Source organism: Mustela lutreola, chromosome 16, assembly GCF_030435805.1.
Source record: "Mustela lutreola isolate mMusLut2 chromosome 16, mMusLut2.pri, whole genome shotgun sequence".
In the NCBI taxonomy this organism is placed as follows: domain Eukaryota; kingdom Metazoa; phylum Chordata; class Mammalia; order Carnivora; family Mustelidae; genus Mustela; species Mustela lutreola.
This window is the reverse complement of record NC_081305.1, coordinates 46,010,732-46,032,398: the sequence shown is the minus strand read 5'-3', so window position 1 is coordinate 46,032,398 and position 21,667 is coordinate 46,010,732. Positions and strand designations below refer to the sequence as shown.

The following is a 21,667-nucleotide window of genomic DNA, read 5'->3' as shown; positions in this document are numbered from 1 at the left end:
TACCCGACGCCCCACTTCACATCACTCAGGTCCGGCACAGACAGTACAGACAAGTTATTTACTTATTATAATAACCTGGAGCCCTCTTTGCCCTGGAAAGGGGGGTGGGCCAGGGGGCCAGGCCCAGCATGCACCCCCATTTCTTTGGGGGCTGATCCCTCCCCCAGCTGGGCTGGTCCCAGGGCCATAGCATCAGGCTGGCAGGGACCAAGATAGAGGTGGGAGAGCAGGGGAGAGAGCCAGTGGAGCCACGATAGGGCACACAGAAGCAGGGGCACGGGGACAGGGGCCAGGACCCAGGATGTCTGGGTCCACAAGGGCCGTGCAGGCCTCGGCCTGTCTGCCGGACCAGGACCTCACAGCAGGCGACAGGCATTGCCCACACTGTCGGCTGAAGTGTCAAGGTCATGGCTGTATGGGGAGTCCCAGTCCCTCAGGAAAACTGCCTCCAGCTGGCTCCTCAGGCCGCCCCGCCCATTCTGCGTCACCAGCAGCGAGGTGCCCGCTGTCTCCGTGAAGTAGCTGCCAGACCAGTTGGAGGTTCCTGGAGTGGGGGTGACGGTGGGGATGGGGGGAGGCGGTCAGAGAGTCAGAGCCCAGAGCTGTGCTCCCGCTTCCCCTCCTGCCCCCTGGGGGCGCTTGGGATACTCACCGATGTAGGTGGCCCGTTCCGTCACCATGTACTTATTGTGGTTGACGCGGGCGTACGGGATTCGGGCCTGGCTCTCATCCGCAGGGACCACGAAGAGTTTCTGAGGGGGCGGGCAGAAAAGGAAGGAGCGTGAGCTGCAGGGTAGGGGTGCAGAAGCCCTGGGGTCTGGGCTGGGGTATCAGTAACAGCCGCTGAAAGGGAAGACCCAGCTGCCTCCCTTGTCATTCCTTCTCGTGTGTCTCCTATCTGTCCCTTAGGTCTCGCCTCAGATGTCCCCTTTCCCAGAAAGTCCTCTTCGACCCCCTCCCCCAGGCTGGGGTAGAGGCTTCCTCTGGGTCCCCCTATTCTGGCCACAATGCCACCTCCATCAGGGCCCTGCCCCCTCTCCTTGGGCCCCACCATCCTGGCCCGACTCGGGATCTCCCTATCATGGCACGGCCCCATCCCTCAGGGTCAGCCCTGTCAGGTGACAGGTGAGCTCCACGAGGGCTGTGCCTTCAGTATTGTTTGGCACTAGGGCTGGGGGCTGGGTGTGTGGTAGGTGCTTACCACCTGGACATCAGAGTGGGTGTGGTTGTCACGCAGGGCAGCCAGGGAGAGCAGGAAGGCCCGCATGGACGGCTCAGAGTGTCCCCAGCAGCTGATCAGCAGGCGAACCTTGACGCCCCGCTCATAGGCAGCCCGCCGCAGCCCATCATCGATGGGGGGCCAGAACCTTGGGGACGGGGCGGAGAATTTGGAGGGCAGCTTTACTTAAGGTCTTCCCCTGAGCGTCAGGGAGCCTGCTCTAGCTTCTAAGCACTCTTAAACCCCAAGAACGCCCTACTCCTGGCTCCCAGTCCTGCCCCCAAGCCACTCATCCTGTCTCTAGCCCATACTCCCCGGCCCCGCCCCCAACCCCAGGATTCTCAGCCTTTTCTCTGTCCCCATTTTCTGTCTCAAGAGTTTAGACCCCCTCTCCCTGTCTCCTCTGCCTCTCGCTGTGGCTTCCCACCATCTGTCCCTTTGCCTTGGTCCTGCCTGCTTTCTGGCCTGGTCACTCCCTTTCCTGCTCACGGTGGGTCCCTTTCCTGAGCCCCATCTGCGAGGCCGCTGTACCTGCGCGGGTGGGAGAACTCCATGGTCGGCAGGTAGTTCATGACCGCGATGTAAATAAAACTCCGGGCATTGTCCACTACGTTGAGCAGAGCCTTCAGATCCGGGGTGCGGCCACTTGGACACAGTGGTGGGGGCGCACTCTGGGTGGGGGAAGAAATAGTCAAGACACGTGCCTGCTAAGGGTGCTGTCATCGCGGACCCCATGAATGCACAGTTTGTCTCAAGCCGGTCCTGTGGGTCTCACTGAATCCTACAGCCTCCATGAAGGGGGGGGGGGTAATTGCCATAACCGTTTTACAGGCAAGGGAGCTGAGGCTCATAGAGGGTTAGTGGCTTGCCTAAGGTCACACAGCTGACAAATGGAGCCAGGATTTGCACCCAGGCTGCTTGGCTCCAGAATGTTTGCTCTAACACAGGGGTTCTAGACATAAGGGCTCGGGTCCAGCAGCAATGGCATCATCTAGAACTTGTTAAATTTGCAAATTTTGGGACTTCGCTGCACACTGCCTACTGAACCAGGGTACAGGGGTGGGGCTCAGGAATCTGGGTTTTAACCAGTCCTCCTCATGCTTCTGGGGCATGTTCAGGTTTAAGGACTTCTCCTGTAATCATCTGTGTCCCCAACTTGCTCACAGCCCACACAGATGACACTCCTCACGTGCCATTCGACACCAGGCCCTTAACCCGCTTCCCTCCCTCGTGACAGATGGAGCAAACTCAAGCTCTGAAGGGGAAGTGGCCGTGGGGGAACACTTAGCCTTCTGTGCAAGACCAATGGTGAAAAGGACCCCAATGAACCACGTGTCCCTGCGCCCAGGCCTTTTTGGCCCCCCCCAATGACTCTGGGGTTGGCCAGGTGACTGGCGCGGAAGGGGATGGAAGGGGACCCAGACGGGCCACCCCAAGGGGGGCCATATCCAAGAGCTGCAAATAGCAGTGCCTTGCTCCCAGAGCTCAGTATCTGCCACAGGCAAGAGAACTTTCCACGGTGGCAGAAACGTTCTATGGCTGCACCATTCAACATGGCAGCCGTTTGCTCCCTGGGCCTACCCAGCACCTGAAACGTGCATCTGTGCAATTCCGGGACTGAACTTTGAGCAATGTTTAATTTCAACTGACTTAAAAGGGCAAAGAACCAAATGTAGCTATATTGGACTGCTTGATAGCGCAGAGCTCCCCCAGGGGCTCAGTGTGCATAAACCCTAGCTGGACTTCCCCATTAGCCCTAAAAGTTGCAGATAATTTTGACAGCCACCATGTAAAGGACACTGAGGCCTGGGGAGATCGGGACATAGTCTTGGTCCCAAACCAAGCAGACTGAACAGAAGTGAGGGGTTGGGACCCTCTTCCTGCCCCCCTTCCCACATCACTGGGTGGGGCTGGACAGAGACCGTGAGTGGCCTAGCCCCTCCCTCTAAAGACTCACCGCCAAGTAGGCCAGAGCAGGGGTTCCATTGAGACAGATCTCCATTGGTGTCTCCTGATTGTAGCGGGTATCATAGGGCCGGGGCCAGGTAGCCGGGATGGAGCTGCCTGCCTGGCCCAGGTACCAGTAGGCCTCGAAGATCTTGGTCAGGTCCCGAGCTAGGCAGCTGCAGTTGTACATGACCACTCCTAGCTCCTTGACCTGCAGGAGGGCGGTGCTGAGCTTTGGGGTGGTGGCCTGGTGCCCACGGGTGACAGGAACACCTACAGCCTTCCGCCCCCCTTCCTGTCCCTGGCCCCTCAATCTCCCCCTATCTTATCTGTCCCTCAGGCCCCCGTCCCCCCACCCCCTGCCACCACCATTGGAACTAAGTCCTAAAACGGGCATGAACTTGACTCGAGGCTAAAGTCTTGCCAACTTTTGATGAAAGTTCCTTGGTTATTCTAAAGAGCCAGGTTTCTTGAAGCTTTGCATATGCTGTTGCTTCTACCTTACACAGAACAAGCTCCTACTCATTCTTAGATCTCGGCTGACAGCCTCCTCCTCCACGGAGCCTCTCTGGACTGCCCCACCTGTGTCAGGCATTCCTCTGGGCTTTCACATTCCCTTGGGTTTCCCTCAAGTCTGTCTCTGGTGACACTGGACCAGGAAGGCAGGCACTGGGGATGTCTTAGCCATGGCTTTGTCTTTAGCATCTCCTCACAAGAGCTAGTTAGATTAGGAGCTTGGGAAATATTTGTTGAGTCTATAAATGATCACTGGCTAAGCTGTACCTTCTTTCCTGTCTTACGCCAATCCTGCTTCAAGTGTCCTGTGAGTTGTCACCTCCTTTGCAAGACATTTTCTGATACTCTGGCCTGGATCCCCCATCCTGGCCCTGACCCTGGTGACCAGCCCGTCACCACACTGGACTGGCAGTTCCCATCGCTTACCACCATGTCCTCAGCATCCCCCGGGACAGGCTTGGGCTTAGAGCAGGCACTCAAGGAACTGAATAATGAAGGGCCAATCAGTGGACAGGGCCTTGAATGCCTTGCAGTGGGGCTGGCAGCTGTCATCAGGGATCAGATCAAACCCCAGGCTTCTAAGAGCAGGGGAAGGCTGGATTTGGGGGGAGGCACCCCAAAGAGATTCAAGTCGCCGTATTCACCATATTCCCATAAAAACAGCTGAGTCATCAGGGCACCGAAGCCCCCAACCACCAGGATGAGGACCAGCAGGACCCAAGGGGCTTTCTGGGTTGGGGGGGCAGCAATGAGCCAGCCCATGTGGGAGGGAGGAAGGAAGTCACTTCAGAGACTGGCCAGAGAAGACTCTGGGATTGAAGAGTGGTACGGGTGGAGGCTGGGGGCCCCATGGGGCAGGGAGCCGTCATGGAGGGCAGCTAGGCAGGGTGCAGCCAGACCTGGGTCAGGGAGCGCCAGTCCATGTTGGCACTGCCGATATAGAAGTGGGTCTGGTCCACCACCCAGAACTTGGTGTGCAGGACGCCATGGGTCAGCTTCTGCATATCCACCATGCGCACCTGGGCACCTGGGCCAAACAGCACATCAGGACCGGCCCTGGGGCCAAGCCCCGCCTCCCCACCCCTACCCCCCTGCCCCCCCTGCCCCCCCACTGCCCCGCCCTGCTCACCACTTTGCAGCAGTGCCTGCAGGTCGGCCTGTGGCTGGGGCCCATTGGGCTTGCTCACGGTAATGCGGACCTTCACACCTTGAGGGGCCAGGGACTGTAGCTGCCGGAGGACCTCCTCACCCTGGAGAGACGATAGCTTCTGAGGGGCAGGGCCGGCCAGCTCTCTAACCCCAGGTAGCCCCCCTACCCCAAAAAGGCTGTTTTCCTATTGGATCCCAATTTGCAATCAGGAGTGAACAGGCTTTCCACTCGTCAGCACGCCTAGGGATGGCTTTACAAGCTTTTAAAATCTTTCATCTCTTTTAATTACTGGGGCTCTGGGCCCTGCCAGGGCCTCCCAGCCACTCCTGTTCTGCCAGGGACCTTCCCAAGATCCTGCCTTGGAAGCATCAATGCCCGGCACTGCGGGGGCCTTCAAGCAGCTTGCAGGATATTGGGAGGCACGGCACAGGCCGGAGGGGCCGGGAAGGTACAGCCAAGGGTTCCCTGTCTCCTCCTGTGACCTGGCCCCATTCTAAACCCCTACTCCTCTGAACTCACCGATTTCTCACCACTCTCATGGATGGGGCAGGGCTGAGTATAATCCCCAAGGTGTGAAGGAAGGAGAAAACGGGAGCTGGAGAACTCAGGGGCAACGTGGGATTTGAACTCACTCACTGGTTCCCTATGGCCATGCTTGATGCTTTGAGCCACTCCAGTGGGATCCAGCAGGGAGTGGGCGCTCCTATCACTTTTACTTCTGTTAATTATTTTTTTTTTAGGCAGTGCTCAGGGAGACCCACAGTTTTACTAAATGTTAACCCCACTTCTGACAAAAAGAGATAGCAGGGGGAAGATAAAAGGAGGGACAAATTGAGCGTGTTTTGCAAGGAAGAGGTTAGTTTTCTGTTTTTTTAAAAGTGTGCCTGTACACTGTCACAGGATATAAAACAAATGCTCTGACCATGTCAGATGCTGCGTGAGGATCTGCCTGTTTTCTTCTCAGAAGGTCAACTGCTATGTATTGGCCCCATTCTACAGATCAGGAAACTGAGGGCTTGAGGGGGTGAGGCAACCTGCCCAAGGTTACACAGCTGGGCAGTGGCAGGCTGGCTTGAGGCTGGGCTGTTATTCACTCTGCTCCTTCCATTTCTTTGGACGACAGGGTTTGGGGCAGCTTGTGGGGGGAGTGACATCAGTCAGCCTAATCCCTTGTAGGCAAACCCACAACCTGACATTCAGAGGCTTCCAGATGACTGTGACAAACGCCTCCGGTCCAGGGGACCATGTGAAGACAGTTGCTTTCAATCACCTGTGTCCCACTTGCTGTGTGAGTTGTGCCTACCCATGTCCCAGGCTGCTGGGGTGCCCTCTTCACTCCCTCACCCCCACCCCCACCAGCCAGGGCCCAGGTTACCAGGTACCTGCTGGGCAGAGGGCTCCTGAGTGTGGGTGTCGTTGTTGGTGAGGGTCCAGTAGAAGGAGGCGATGTCCAGAGTGCTGTGAACACCGGCGAGCAGGCCCAGCCAGGCCTGGCTGGTGGAGGGGTTGCCCGTGGAGGCATTGGGGAAGTCCAGACCTTCGGGAATGCTCTCTACCAGCACTGCTCTGGGGTGTGAGGGAGGGTGGTATCAGCCACAGGGGGCCAGAAACAACCAGCTGGAACCTGTGTCTGCCCACAGAGGATGGAAGACGATATTGTCTGTGTGTGCCCATATTCAAGACTCTGTGTGTCTCTGTGTCTGTCTGTCCAGACATACAGAAGGAAGACCATGTATGTAGACACCTATGTATGTGTGTGTGTATGTGTCTGTCCACAAATGTGATGGAAGATGCTGTGTCTGTGTGTGCCTGTCTGTTCATAGATCTGGACAGAAGATGATGCTGTGGGTGTCATGGGAACAGAGTTGGGGGAAGGGGCTGCGGATGGAGGGAAGCCCGTGTGACAGGGCACTTGGGCGGCTGTGATCACCTCTGACTGGCACAGGGAGTGGGTGTGGCTCCGTGCAGGCCCTGTCCAGTGTGTAAGAGTCCTCATGGGAGGCTTGAGACAGCTCCTCCCCGGCCCTCCAAGGTCCCCCTCCCCAACTTACTCGCAGGGGTCATAGCAGGGGGCTGGACGCTGGTTGGGTCCAAAGAGATGCAAGTCGCCGTATTCCCATAGAAACAGCTGAGTCATCAGGGCACCGAAGCCCACAACTGCCAGGATGAGGACTAGCAGGACCCAACGGGCTTTCTGGAGGGAGGAGGAGGAGGCGGTGATGAGCCAGCCCATGGCGGGTAGCCCAGCCCATGCCGGAGACAGGCAGGGGGTGGTGGTGGGCTCCTACCTTTTCTGCAGCCTTCCAAGCCTCGATCTCGTTCATGGGCAGCTCGCTGGCAGGTTCCTCCGCAGGCACCTTCAGCTGGGGGATGGGGATGGTAGAGGGGGTGAAAGGGCAGATTGATGGGGTGTCTGCCCTCCACTGCACCCAGCCCCATCCCACTGGGCTCCTACCCAGGTCCACCTACCTCCTGGTACATCAGTTTAGGCTTCATCTTGCCAGGCAGCCAGAGGACACGCCGAGACCAGGCAGGAAAGTGGGTGTGTCAGGGTCTCCAAACTGTGGGGAACAAAAGCTGGCACTGTGGGGGTGCTCTGGGCCTTAGGGGAACATCACAGAAACCAGATTAGTCTTGGGCTCATGGGATCCACTGGGTCTCCTTGTCTGCGATCACGGGGGCCACTGGCATGGGGCCCGCCACCCCAAAAGGAGGAAGCTGACCGCTGGTCAGCAGGGATTTCGAAATCCCTCAAGGTCTAACATCTAGCTTTCTTCCCATCAGTCTATGCTGCCCACCCTGCCCCCCTGAGCGCCCACGCGGCTCCTCATTAACGCTCAAGCTGCTCATTAGCATCTTCGCTTCTCCGAGCGCTCATCTAGACATTCCCCAAAAGACAACTGTGGATGGGGTCAGCGGAGCCCCAAATCTTTGCCTGGCTTTTCACCACCCAGAAACCACCCAGGGAGCATTTTCCAGGTGGCTGCCCTGCCATCACCCACAGGTACCCACCAGACAGGTCAAGCTGGGAGCTCGCGACTATCGGGAACTCACCACCAGTCCCCAGCCCATCCCCCTAGCCGTCTTCCTCCACCTTACCCCGGAGGGGACTCGGCCTTACCCCGCTGGCGGCAGCTGCTACCTCCGCGGGGCCCCAGCTACTGCCCCAACAGGCTGAGCAGGGGCGTGAGGAAGGAGGGGGCGGGGCCAGACGGAGCTCCGCCCGCTGCAGCGGGGAGTCTGCGCAGTGCGCAGACCGCCTCGGCTCACCGCAGGGAAAAGGGGGGCCGGGGTCCCCCAGATACGGTCGCGTCAACCTGGCCGGGTGGGTAGAGTACGTGGCTGGGGGATGGGCTTTGCCACCCGTCCACCCCCCCACACAGAGCCCCAGTGTGGGGCAGGGAGGCCGCGGGTAAAGAGAAAAAGGAACCCCACGTCTTTCTTGTCTACAAATCTTGTGAATTTTTGTACCATGGGCATGTATTACCTAGTCAAAAATAAATAAAATTAATCGTTAAAAAACGTATAAAGGAAATGTCAACTATACTAAAAAAATTTTAAAAAAAAAAAGCCTTATAAAATAAAATGGAGAGCTCAGGGTTGAATGATACAATTTCTAGATGAACAGAATAAAATCAGCAGAAGACACAACCCAAGCTACCGGGTGAGGGGAAGAGCAAGGTGGCGGAAGGAGACGGTGGGTTTTCTGTTGGAGTCTGTTTGGATAACAGTATTTTATTTCTTTTAAAAAGCCAACTGATTATATATATATATATATATATATATATATATATATATATATATATTTTATTTATTTATTTGCCAGATCACAAGTAGACAGAGAGGCAGGCAGAAAGAGGAAGGGAAGCAGGCTCCCCGCTGGGCAGAGAGCCCGATATGGGGCTGGATCCCAGGACCCTGGGATCATGACCCTGAGCGGAAGGCAGAGGCTTTAACCCACTGAGCCACCCAGGCGCCCCAGCCAACTGATATTTTGATAGGGATTTAAAAATTTTGGTTTCTGAAATCCAGGCTCTGGCTGGAAGGATAAGCAAGATTTGCCATTTCACATCTCATATCTCCCAAGAAGAATTTAAGAACACCACTGGGATGAGCCCCACACCGGGTTGTCTGCTCAGCGGAGAGCCTGCTTCCCTCACTCTCTCTGCCTGTCTGCCTACTTGTGATCTCTGTCAAATTAAAAAAAAAAAAAAAAAAAAAAAGACCACCTCTGGAGAAATGAATTGAAGAACTCTTCCACGCCCACCTTCCCGGGTAAAAAAGGGGGGCACGCTCTCCCCTCCGTCCACGCAGGAAGTCAACAGATAAATGCAGAAAAGGCTTGGATCATTGAGAGAATTAACAGCGTCAGAAGTGGTTGCCTCGAGACTGGGATCTAGGGTGGATGAGGACTGCTTTTTTTTGCATGCCTATTTTCTTTTTTAAAATTGTGCGATATAAGCGACTTACAGAAAAGCAGTGAAAAAAAAATTCTCCGCAGGTTAAGGAATAATTATAAACGAACACAGGTGTTGCGGCGTCCCACCGCCATGCGCAGGCATTACCCTGATTTTAAAAAAGAAGGGCGGAAAAAAAGAAAATTCCAAAAGGGAGCTAGGTTCTCTCCTCACAGGAAGATCCAGCCTAGATCTGAAAGGATAATTTGGAAACTCCTTCCCCCACAGAGTCCGATCCCAGACTGGCAAGGGGAGAGCAGAGCTGGAGCCCCACCTCTTATTATAAAGGAACAAATGCGGATGGACCAAGTGGATCCAGCAAGTGGCAAAAGATCAAGGTTATTTGGAATTGAGAGGTCAGCAGGGGAAGCAGAGGCTAAGTCTCAGAGGTGGCTGACCGCAGGGTTGCTAAGTGGGGGAGGGGAGGAACGGGGCAGGAAACAGTTGCCTTTTATTAACCTGCGAAGGCCTTGGTGAGAAATGTTTTATTTAAGAATACAGTTGGGTCGGTAGAGCATGCGACTTTTGGTCTCCGGCGGTCGTGGGTCCGAACCGCACATTGAGGGTAGAAAGTACTTAAAAACAAACAAAAATCTGCAGTTGGAACAGCAGGTGATGTAAAATTAGGGAAGAGAAAATGAGCAAAACGGAGCGAGAGGTAGGGCATGGGGATGGAAGGGATAGGATGCCCACTAACGCACCAAAAATAGGAAGAAGATAGACGGTGTTTGTTCAAATTGTTAGCGACTTTTTGGCTTCCAACTTGTATAGTGATTATGGGTCTAGTAACAATGCTTTTAACTTTAACTTGTTATATTTTTATCAAAATACCTCTATGGTGTTTAAAAAGAAAACTCGTGCTGGAGAAGCGGTTTAGACTGTTTAGATTGCAAGGCTGTTAATACCTGCGGTTCTGCACCAAATGCCTGATTTGAAGACGAGCTGCAGCCCTTATGTGACTGTTTGACCTTAAGAAATGACATTTAGTTGTTGTCATTAGTTTTCCAGTCATTAGTTTTCCTGTCTGTAAGATGGGCATGGTAACAACAGTACTTACTTTCCATAAGGCTGTTCATTAATTTTACACATACTTAGTATCTGTGTACCAGGTGTTGTTTTAGGCGCTAGAAGTACCGTTGTGAACAAAACAGACACCAGGCAAGATAGACAAAAAACGAGATGGTGAGTGAATTATATGTTAGAAGGTAATAAATGCCATAGAGAAGCAGGGCAGGGGTAGGGGTGGGGTTGGGATTGTTTGCAATTTTAAATAAGGAGGTCGAGGGGTGCCTGGGGGGCTCAGTTGGTTAAGCGTCTGCCTTTGGCTTAGGTCATGATCCTGGGGTTCTGGGATCAAGCCCCATGTCAGGCGCCCTGCTCAGTGGGGAGTCTGCTTCTCTCTCTTTCTGCCTCCCCCGCACCCCAACTTGTGCTCTCACTTGCTCTCTCTAGTGAATAAATTAAAAAAAAAAATCTTCAATTAAAAAAAATTAAGGAAGTCTGGGAGAGCCTCACTGAGAAGGGGATACCTGAGAAAAAAACTTCAAGGAAGGGAAGGAAAGAGCTACAAGGACTTCTTAAGGAGTGTTTCAAACAGAGGGAACAGTCAGTGCAAAGGCCCTGAGGCTAGAATGTGCCTGATGTGGGTAGGGAAGAGCAAGGAGGCCTGTGTGTCGGTCGTGGGGTGGGCGGGGGGGAGGGGGCGGAGATGTGTCAGAGAGCTGATGTGCAGGGCTGCCTGGACTGCAGTGAGGAGGACATGTTCCAAGCAGAGCGGAGACATGATCTGCCTTGGGTTTTGCAGTTGGTTGAGTGGTGACCTCAAAAAAGATACACCCAACATGGCCATAATCTCTGGAACTTGTGAACATGAACTTGACTGGAGAAAGGGTCTTTGCAGATATAATTATATTAAGAATTTTGAGATATCATCCTGGGTTATCTAGGTGAGCCTGAAATCCAATGACAAGTTTCTCTTAGAGACAGAAGAGAAGAAAGAGAGAAGACCACATGACCAGGGAGGAAGAGCCACCAGAATCTGAGAGAGGCAGGAATCCCCCCACAGAGTCTCAGGAGGGGATGTGACTCCACCAACACCTTGATTTTGGACATCCCGCCTCCACTACCATGAGAATAAATTTTGGTTGTCTTAAGCCACCCTGTTTGTGATTTGTTATAGCAGCAACAGGGAACTAATACAGGTGTCTGCCGGTTCCCTCTGGCTGCATGGGGCACGTGTGTGTGTGTGTTCTGAATATACAAAATTTGAGAAGTGACTCCTTTGAACTAAAGGAATTAATATCTTTCAAGCATACAGAATGGACACACAAGAGTTTCTCAATAAATGTGATTGTGTTATGGATCCTGACAGTCCCCCCCCAAAAAAAGAAAGAAAAAAGAAAAAAAAAAGCCCCCCCCCACCAAGGCAAGATGCTTGCTTTCCATTGTAGGCTTCTAGGTACTTTTTTTTTTTTTTTAATGCACTTCTTTGGAAATGAAATTATGAGGCCCAGGCTCTTAGCTGGAGTGCCCCCTTCTCCACATGTTTCCAGAAAAAGAAAGTTTTCCTCCATATCCAGCATCCCGGTCCCCAGGTCCCTTGGGGGCACAGGGCAAGGTGAAATTGAAGGTGGACATGGAAAGCTGGACTGATTGAGTCAGGCTGACAGGTGCAGGCATTTCCCTAAGCTCAGCTCCTGCGTTCCCAGGAACCTGGAACCCCCATTCAGGTTCCAGGGCAATGCCCAGGCTGGTCCCTATGCTCTATTTCTTTGATGGTAGGCAGCATCTCTGCCAGCAAGCGCAGCCCTCCCAGGCCCAGGGATATGCCTGGCCCCTTGGCTTACATGCTGCCTGCCTTGGGGTGTGACACCACAGCCCACAGAAAAGGAGGAAGCAAAACCCGCTGGGTTTCTGAGACACGTTCTGGTCACAGGTCCCTGAACACCCCACCCTTGGCTGGCGGTCAGAGATGTGATCCCTCCCTCATAGCAGTGCTTTAGATCGTGGAACTCACGGTTCAAATCCCACCTGTCACTCTTACTGAGTGACCTCAGACGTGGGACTTCATTTATCTGAGCCCTGCGGGACTAGCTATAGAATCAGGATCATCTCCTACTCATCTGTGGGGCAGAGGCTGAGGGATCTCTGAATGGTTTAAGGGGGTGGGTCTTGGAGTTCCTACCACCCTGGGTTCTGATCTCAGCCATGAGTAGAGGCTCCTTTTTCTGAGCCTTACTTTCATCCTCAGACCAATGGGGAGACAAGTACATTAACCTCACATTTGCTGGGAAGAGTCAATGAAGCCATCCACGCAGACAGGCAGACAAGCAAACCCCCGTAACAAGTTTGCTGGTGAGATCTGTGTGTCCCTTAGCACTGTATGCATACTTTTATCGCAGACAGACTTATATGTCCCTTAAAAAGCTTAGTCTGTGTTTGGTGTATTTCTCTACTCCCTGGTGCCCAGCACATCATAAGCACTCCATGAATGTTTCCTGAAAACAGAAGAAGGGGAGCAGGAGAGTGAAAACCTTGGAGCACAGACTTTCATAGAGGTCTCTGTAGACCTAGTGACATTTGTTTTATACACAGTGATAACCGGCATGTGCTCTAAGCCCAGAGCAGATGGGGAGGTAGATTATGGCCTTTCCGCCCAAGAGTAAAGTTCAAGGTCAATTTAAGGTTGATTCAAGCCATCAGAGAGAGCTGCTGAAGCACCAGACAGAGAACACCACAGGAAACATTTACATATGGATTTTCCATATGGTTCAAAACAGAAATGTGTTTAAAAGGAACCGATTTTCAATTGATTGTGCAAACCATTTTGAACTGAAAAATCAGTTGTCTGAGCTCAGGTCCACAGAAAACAGAACAGAGCACTGGTTTTATTAACTTTGGTTGGTTGGTTTTTAGCAGTAGAACTTTTATTTCAAAGGACCCCTAGAAGGTGCCCTTCATAGAAAGAGAAGATGCTTGCTCTGAAGAACAATTAAATGGGTAAAAAAAACTAACAAAACAACAACAAAAGAAACCACATCATGATTGGTGAATATTTCTGAGTTGGAACTCAAAATAATCTAAGCTAGTTTATCCCTGCTCAGAATCCTTCTGTGGCTCCCCACTGCCCTCAGGGCAAAGGGTAAACTTCTTATCATGTCCTCTAGGGCCCAAAGCTGTCTCCAGCTCTCACCTGTTCCCTGAACTTCAGCTTTGGAAGTCCCATGGCCTTCACAATGCTTCTCCCCAGGGATTCCCAAGCCCCTCACACCTACCATGTCCCCAACTGTCCTTAAAATCTCTCCCAAATCTGTTCCTCTCCTTGGTCCCCACTTCAAGAATAGCTGTCTTATCCATCCCACAGGTCTCGGTCTGTGTGCCACCTCCTCCAGAAAGCCCTCCATGATTGTCCCAAAGCCCTGGGCCTTATCCTGGACCTTCCACAACTTGTCCACTTGACCTCCTAAGGGTCCCTCCCACACACCCCTTTTCTTTCTCCCTTCCATGGCCTTGACCTGCCCTCTCCCACCTGGGTCCCCACTTCTGCCACCTCCTTTGGTTCCCAACCTCCACCAAACCCTTCCAGTCCCCCCTCCATCTGAGACAAACTTGTTCCTCTCCTGCTCAAAAACCTATGTCCCCCACCGGCCCCTGGTGTCCTCAGGACAGTCTCAGCTCCTCACTGTGGTTCCCAGAGCTCTAAATGATCTCCCCTCAATAAAACCTTTTCAGTTTACCATCTCACCGACCTTTAGATCCCATCCATATTTAATAGCTTTCAGTTCCTTGAACTGAAACCACACTTTTACCACCACACACTCTCACGGCTGCTGCTCCTGCCCACCACACCTTTCTCTTCTCTTCGTGTGGCTTGTTCCTATCATCTCCTGTGCCCCCTCCCCCAGGAAGCCCTTCCTGACTCCTGGGCTGGTCCAGAATCGCCCCCTCTGGGTTCCAACAGTCCCTGAGCTTTTCCAGCCCAGCCCTGACCCTTCTGCCTACGCTTCCCCAATCCCAGCCCTCCAGACTGGCACTGCCTGGTGATGAGTCTGTTTGTCCCATTGGACTGTGAAACCCATGAGGGCACCAGCGTGGGGCTGTCTCTGTCACCACTGTGGGCCCAGTACCACCCAGCACAGGGACAGCACATGGCAGGTGCTCAAGTCATTCATCTGTTCATTCAGCTACTATTTGCCCAGTGACTACTTGCTGGTAAAGCCTGTGTAGACACCGGGAATACAGCACAAAACAGAAAAATCCTATTAAAGATGGCATTCTCTGGGGGGAAGAAAATAGATAGATGAGGATGAGGGAAACATATAACATGCGCCTTGGAGAAAAATAAAGCAGGCGAGGGGCAGAGTGGCCTCACAATGGAAAATGGTTGATGTCTCAGCTCAAAAAAATAACACCATGTCACCGCACATCTGGGGGGCAAAGCATTGTTAGCCCTGCTTTTCAGATGAGGCAGTAGGGGTCAGGGAACTCTCTGCTCAGGCTGTACGGTGTCAGTCTGTCGGTATAGAATTCGAACCCAGAACTCAGTTCTGTTTAGGACACTATGATGTCGAACCAGCTCATGAACATAAAATAAGGCAGAATGTCTTTTCCTTGCTCTGCTCGCTCCCCAGAAGAGGGCAGAGCTCCTTGTTTACTGAGCCAAGCGCTGCTGGAAGCACTTTATGTATTTAATTACTCACACTGGTCCTTTTCTTAGCCCCATGTAACAGATAAGGAAACTAAAGACCCAGAGAGGTCAAGTCATGGGCACAAAAGGACACAGCCAGGAAATGGTGGAGCCAGGATTTGATCCTGAGCTGCCTTGGGGTCCCGGGTGTAGAAAGCTGCCTCTCCTGTTGTTTATCATCTGCAGATCTGGGGCTGCCAGCCACCCCAACCCCACCCCCCCATAGCACCTGAACCCAGAGGTTCATTGGCATTGTCTTCTCAAAGACTCTCCCAACATCTCCTCCTTCTCTTTCTCCCAGTCTTTGACAGGGACCTTGGAAGCTTTCTCCAAATACAAAGGATATGTGAGTAAGACAGCTCTGGCTCTCCTTCTGACCAGGCTGCTCTGGCCAATCCATCCTTGGTAGAAGTTCTGGAGCTGGGCTGCTGTTTCACATCACATCAGATTAAGTCTCTCTTCTCCAAATCTTCCCGTGGCTGCTGCCTCATTCAGGGTAAAGCCAAAGTCTTCTCCATGGCCCATGAGTTCAGCCGATCTGCCCCCTCCCTCCTCTGGCCTCGCTCCACCCCTCTCCTCCCTCACTGGCTTCCTTGCTATTCCTGAAATAGTCAATGCATGCCCCAACCTCAGGGCCCGAGTATGCGCTTCCCCATGGAGCCACATCACTCTCTCCCTTCCTTCAAGTCTTTGTTCAAATGTACCACCATCTCAGAAAACCTTCCCTGACCACCTTATTTAAAACTGTAACCTTGGGGCACCCGGGTGGCTCAGTGGGTTAAAGCTTCTGTCTTCAGCTCAGGTCATGATCCCAGGGTCCTCATATCGAGCCCTGCATCAGGCTCTCTGCTCAGCAGGGAGTCTGCTTCCCTTCCCCTCCTCCTCTCTCTCTGCCTACTTGTGATCTCTGTCAAATAAATAAATAAAATCTTAAAAAAAGCAAACAAACTGTAACCTTTACTATGTATTCCCATCCCTCTTCTGACATATCATACAATCTACTTACCTGTTCGCTTGTTGTCTCTTACCCCTGCTAGAACGTAAACTCCATGAAGCCAGGGATCTCTGTCTGTTTGGTTCATTGCTGTGTCCCCCAGGACTAGCACAGTGTTGGGCATGTAGAACATGCCTAGTAAATATTTACTGAATGAACAACTTGTGTTTTTATTCCCATATTGCAGATACAGCAACTGACGCACAGGGAGGTGAAGCCACCTCTCGAGGTCATGCAACTCTTTTAAGTATGAAGTCCTAGAACCAAGGTTGGTGCCAGGGTTCCAGATCCCAGATACCCATTGCTAACCACTGTCTCATACAGCCTCTCTAAGGCAAGGTGACTAAGATATTTAACTTTCTACCCAAGCATTCAGGGTTGCTGAGGTTTGACTGCAGTGTGCTGGGACCTGCCTCATCTCTCTGTACCCCCGATTCTAGAAGTCAAGGTGATCTGGGTCTAAGCTAGCTAGTCCCCCCCCACCGCCCACTACTCCTGGACTCTCATTTTGTAGGTGGGGGAACCACTCAATCCATCAAGGTAGAGAGATAGGGATGAAGTATTTACCGGAGCAAGGTTTGGGATGGCCGATGGCCCACCCCCTCAGGTGGGGTGACGTGGCAGAGATGAGGACATGGAGACTGTGACGTGGGGTGGCATGGGGTGATTGCCGTGGCAGGGAGTATCATGGTACGGGGAGCATACAGATGCCATGGAAATGAAGAGGGCAGCTGGTGGGAAGAGTGACAACGATGTGATAAAGGTGACTGCTTCAGGATGAGAGTGACATGGTTAATAACATGATTAGCCCAAATCGCCACACCAAGCTGCACACATCACAAGAATAAACTGGCAGAATCCTCAAAACCATCCTGGACATAGGTGTCCTGTGTGCATTTTACAGCTGAGGAAGCTGAGATTGCAAAGGGGTGGTCAAGGTTACCCAGAGGTTTCATGGTAGAGCTGGGAGTCTGGCACAGCCCAGGAAACCGGCTCTAGTAGCCCATATGGTGGTGAGGATCTGAGAGGTGACACGGGAAAATGACGAGACATGGAGGGGAAAAAAACAACTGTAGGGCAGAGTAGCTCCTTATGGGGAAAACTAGCGTAAGGCATGGACGGTGACTGCTGGGAGCAAAGGTGATACGGGAGAATGGAGACCTAAACGGTGAAAATGACGTAAGGGAAGAGAGACTGCGATTTAAGGATTTGGAGACAGAAGATGTGTGCGGGTGAACGGGGGTATGACGACGACTTATGAGAAGTGAGGACTCCATAAAGGAAAAATAGCAACAAAAGAGGGGCGCATGCGACATAAGGCGATGGCGGCATAAAGGGGGAAAGGCTGCAACGTGAGGCGGCAACGGGGGCTTAGAACGGAAGCGAATTAAGGGGGTTGACAGCGACATAAGTAGGGTGATGGCGACAGAAGTGGGTGATGACCATTCAACCGGGATGCGACAGAAGGGGAGGGATGGCTACATAAAGAGACATTGGATGACATAAGGGGAGAAATGCATTACAGAGGGAAGGACAACACGAAAAGGGTAGCAGAGGTGCCGCGCCCCCAGATCGCACAGTACCTGCACTCCAAGTCTCCCACTCCGGGACCCAGCCCCGCACGCACCTTCCAGGCTGGAGCCCCGCCTGGCCGCCCCCGCCGCGCACACGCGCACTTCGGCTGGACTGCGGGACGACAGGGGCTAAGCATGTGCTTTTCTCATTGGCCGCGCTCCTCGCTAGCGCCCGGCAGAGGGAAGCCGACCAAGGGAGGTCACGTGACGGCTGGAGTGGGCGGGGGGCGGGGCCCGCACTCTCACTGGTGGCGGTCCGGCGGGCTAGAGCAGCCGCGGGCTGGGCGACCCAGCTTCCGGTGGCGAGGGCTGTATTTCCGGGGAGGGTTGCCGGGCGGAGGGAGGAGGGTCTGACAGTTGGCGCGGCGGGCTAGGAGGGCGGGCAGCGCGTGTGGGCGCGGGCTCGGAGGGTCAGGTGAGGCGCGGGCCACGGGGTGGTGGGACGGGCAAGATACGGAGGGGATGGATGGCGTGTTAGTTCTGGAATCAGTCTCGGCGTCGCTGTGCGGCCCGGACAAGCGACTTCTTTCTCTGAACCTCAGTTTCCTCCTCTGTAGAATGGGGGCCAGAATCTGACCGTAGCATCCTCCTTAGGGCTTAGAGTGGGAGGTCTGCTTGTGCATGTCGGAGACCCTAGTTCAGCGCCTAGCACACTGCACACTTCGTTACTGTACTTTTACTGTTAATACTGTAGCGATGATAATGTTTGCGCTTGGCGTGGAAGAGCTGGGTGTGGGAGTGTGCAATTGGAGGCCCGCCGATTTCTGCGCACGTCCCAGCCCAGCTTTGTGGCAGTGGGCCTTTGCCTGAACCTCTCTGGAGCTCATTTTCCTAATCTATACAATGAGAGTTAATAGTCCTATATCATAGGGACGTTGTGAGGATGCTGGTGAAATGTGCGTGTAAATCCCTTAGCCTGGGGCTTTGCACTGTATGCTCAATATATTGGGACTATGTTAATAATGATAATGAGAGTTATTGGCGTAGTTGGGACTTCCAGGGAAGAACGGAGTAGGGGGAAGCTCAGAGACAGCAATAGGAAAAACTTGGAATCTGCAATTGGCCAAATGGACATCCTGCCACTTCCTATTTGACTAATTTTGCCCCATCTCATAGATTTAGATTTTTCTTTTTCTTTAAAAGCACTGATGCATTTTGCTCCAGTCAATTAATTTGAGAAGAAAATTTCATATTGGCCTACTAAGGGAAAACTAGCACTGCTGGGTGCAAAAGGAAGGAAAATGTAACCTGAAATACAACAGAAGCAGAATAGTCTATTTAAATTGTAGACAGAAGTTGAAAGAGAATTGAAAAGGGACTATCATGGTCCCACAGACCCTGTCTGTTCTTTGCTTACCTTTTGCATGTGGCTGACATTAGGTCAGTGACTGTCCTCCCCTTTCTCTAGCTCACCAAAGTTTGATTTATTTAATGCATATGTACATAGCACTTACCATCTGCCCCACATTGTTTTAAGGACTTTGTGTTTGTGAACTCACTTCATCCCCCTAACCATTTTAAGAACATATACTCCTATATTCTTGTTTTATAGTTGAGGGAAGTGAGATCCAGAAAGTTAAGGTTAACCCCCGACTCCCAAGGGTGGGGTTTTGGAAGTGGCAAAGTCAGAACATAGATCCAAGCCTTTCAAGGGCTTAGCCAGGGAGTCTGATATATGGTAATTATATGAGTTTTAGAAACTGTCATTTGCTATTATTATTAATGTTCCAATTTTCACTGTTCAGAAAGTGATCACTGGAGATGGGCTTTTAATGGAGGAAAGAGGCAATTGAGTCCAGCCGGGGGACTTCTGCCGCTGTAGGGAGAGGATACCAGTTCTCAAAGGCTTCTGGTAAGCATTAACTGACACCTCGGAATGACTGACCACAGTGCCTGGCTTGTAGTAGTCTATCAGTCAGTGTTAGTCGTAGGCATTGGACTGACTTGGGTTCAAGTCGTGGCCCTACAGTTCCTTGCTGTGTGACCTTGGACCTGCCACTCTCATTTTTAACAGGGGGATCTTTTTTTTTTTTTTTTTTAACATTATTTATTTATTTATTTAACATAGAGAGAGAGAGAGAGAGAATAAGTAGGCAGAGAGGCAGGCAGAGAGAGAGGAGGAAGCAGGCTCCCTGCTGAGCGGAGAGCCCAATTGGGGGCTCGTTCCCAGGACCCTGGGATCATGACCTGAGCTAAAGGCAGAGGCTTTAACCCACTGAGCCACCCAGGCACCCAAAATGGGGATCATTTTTAACTTTTTTTTTTTTTTTTTTTAGATTTTATTTATTTGACAGAGAGAGAGATCACAAGTAGGCAGAGAGAGAGAGGGAGGGAAGCAGGCTCCCCGCCGAGCAGAGAGCCCGATGCAGGGCTCGATCCCAGGACCCTGAGATCATGACCTGAGTTGAAGGCAGAGGCTTAACCCACTGAGCCACCCAGGTGCCCCTAACATTTTTTTTTTTTTTTAAACCACCCCAGGTGGTTATGAGGAGACAATGAGCTGTATACTCAGTGCCTGGCACCATAGGCCTTCAACAGGAGTTACCAAATGGCCAGTGGAATCAGGGAGAACTTGTTTTCGAATCCCAGTGAAGTCACTTGGTAGATGTGACATTTGACAAATGACTGCACCTCGATGAGTCGGGTTTTTTTTTCCATCGATTAAAATGGGGCTAATAATAGTCCTCCCTACTGAGAAGGTAGTGAGGTGTCAGCAGGAGGCCTGGCTCCGGTCCTGGTTCATGATCAGTGCTTGGTATGTGACATGTTTTTCTGTGTGACACATTGAAGACTCGCCATGCCGTGCTCTTTCAGAGCTGCTGGTGGCGTTGTCTTTGTTCAGTGGCAAAATCCAGAAGACAAAGTAGATCTTAGGAGTCCAGTACGGGGGCAGAGTGATGTCTGTGGTCTTTATCATCAACAAGAGATGCAACAGCAGCCAAAGAAGGTCAGCATGAGCCCCACTTGGAGGCAGAGGGGAGAATCCCACATCTGGGGACTTTGGGAAAGTTTCCCAAAGCCGGTGACAGCCAGAGTGAAGGAGAGCTTGCCAGGAGGACAGGATAAGAAAGCATTCCAGGCACAGGAGAGCTTCTGTGGAATACCGGGAGGCAGGCAAAGCTCCTGGGTGTCGGCTAAGACGGGAGGCCTGGGAGGTGAAACTAGCCAATACTTCCGCACTCTTAGGGGGCATGGCCACTGCCTCAGGTGTTCTGAGCATAAAAGTTCATTGGGTGTTCCAGCCATCCTTTGAGGGAAGTAACATCTGTACGGTCCTGACTTCCAGATGGGGACACCAGACCTGACTGGTGAAGTAGCTTGCAGAGACCACGTGGCTAGGAAGTGGTAGAGCCAGATATGAGCCCCGAGGTCTGGTTCCAGAATCCTTAGTGTCATACCATCTCTGTTTTACCATTAGAATGGAGGCAGGGAGGGGCAGATTGTGTATGAAGGTGAGCAGAAAGGGACTAATGCACCCTGTGGAGCAAGCTGAGGAGGGATGACAGAGAAGGATCAGAATTGGGAGCGGGGCTGCGGGGCTGCCTGGGTGGCTCTATTGGTTAAGCGTCTGCCTTCGGTTCAGGTCATGATCTCAGAGTCCTGGAGCTCCTTGCTCGGTGGGGAGTCTCCTTGTCCCTCTGGCTCCCCTGCTCCACTATCATGCTCTCTCTCTCTCAAATAAAATCTAAAAAAAAAAAAAAAGGGGGCGCCTGGGTGGCTCAGTGGGTTAAGCCGCTGCCTTCGGCTCAGGTCATGATCTCAGGATCCTGGGATCGAGTCCCACATCGGGCTCTCTGCTCAGCAGGGAGCCTGCTTCCTCCTCTCTCTCTCTGCCTGCCTCTCTGCCTACTTGTGATCTCTCTCTGTCAAATAAATAAATAAAATCTTTAAAAAAAAAAAAAGAATCAGGGGCCAGAGTGGGTAGAAGGGAGCAGAGTGAAGGAAGAGAGCAGAGGGCGTAGAGGAGAGGGCAGGACTAAAGAAGGACGGGAGGGCTGAGTAGGCCAAGTGGCTCTGGAGGCAGATCGAGATGAATCATCAGGCAAGGAAGTTTTTCCCTTTAGTTTCCTTTCTTTTCTTCCTTCCTTCTTTTTTTTTTCTTTTCTTTCCTTCCTGACTTTATT

General features: G+C 52.3%; 2 protein-coding genes and 1 long non-coding RNA gene across 17 annotated transcripts in view; 2 read left to right on the top strand and 1 right to left on the bottom strand.

Moving 5' to 3' along the window:
- Window positions 1-44: 44 nt before the first annotated feature.
- PLD3 (phospholipase D family member 3) lies at window positions 45-17,722 on the bottom strand. 7 transcript variants are annotated; one of them, XM_059150926.1, is made up of 13 exons: window positions 17,553-17,699; window positions 10,195-10,257; window positions 7,302-7,393; window positions 7,121-7,195; window positions 6,884-7,026; window positions 6,215-6,398; window positions 4,812-4,932; window positions 4,582-4,709; window positions 3,177-3,377; window positions 1,751-1,890; window positions 1,202-1,367; window positions 653-752; window positions 45-544 (listed from the first exon to the last, which is right to left on the bottom strand). In XM_059150926.1, exons 3-13 carry the CDS (start codon window positions 7,326-7,328, stop codon window positions 357-359), a joined length of 1,473 nt encoding a protein of 490 aa, XP_059006909.1. In that variant the 5' UTR covers window positions 7,329-7,393; window positions 10,195-10,257; window positions 17,553-17,699; the 3' UTR covers window positions 45-356. The 7 variants fall into 7 exon arrangements, with proteins under 7 accessions (XP_059006909.1, XP_059006914.1, XP_059006907.1 ...); XM_059150931.1 differs by lacking the exon at window positions 10,195-10,257 and having other exon boundaries at window positions 17,597-17,722; XM_059150924.1 differs by lacking the exon at window positions 10,195-10,257 and having other exon boundaries at window positions 17,553-17,711.
- LOC131817514 (uncharacterized) lies at window positions 7,156-11,426 on the top strand. 2 transcript variants are annotated; one of them, XR_009348539.1, is made up of 4 exons: window positions 7,156-7,836; window positions 9,518-9,645; window positions 10,399-10,471; window positions 11,236-11,426. It is a non-coding gene; the product is annotated as an uncharacterized LOC131817514 (long non-coding RNA). The 2 variants fall into 2 exon arrangements; XR_009348538.1 differs by having other exon boundaries at window positions 7,165-7,836; window positions 11,270-11,426.
- A 126-nt stretch (window positions 17,723-17,848) lies between the features above and the next one.
- Window positions 17,849-21,667, top strand: part of C16H19orf47 (chromosome 16 C19orf47 homolog) — a 35,163-nt gene continuing 31,344 nt past the window's right edge. For 3 of the 8 annotated variants that reach the window (XM_059150939.1, XM_059150932.1, XM_059150936.1), the window contains exons 1-2: window positions 17,849-17,958; window positions 19,289-19,395. The gene's annotated coding sequence lies outside the window, so the exon portion shown is untranslated. The remainder of the gene's footprint in view (window positions 17,959-19,288; window positions 19,396-21,667) is intronic. The other 5 variants (XM_059150935.1, XM_059150934.1, XM_059150933.1 and 2 more) reach the window with 4 other exon arrangements.

Coding starts and splice junctions, on each gene's coding strand:
- PLD3 (XM_059150931.1), bottom strand. CDS start 7,328: ATGAAGCCTAAACTGATGTACCAGGAG. Junction 753..1,201: donor CCCACTCTGATGTCCAGGTG/GTAAGCACCTAC, acceptor CCGCCCCCTCAG/AAACTCTTCGTGGTCCCTGC. Junction 545..652: donor GGAACGGGCCACCTACATCG/GTGAGTATCCCA, acceptor CCCCCACTCCAG/GAACCTCCAACTGGTCTGGC.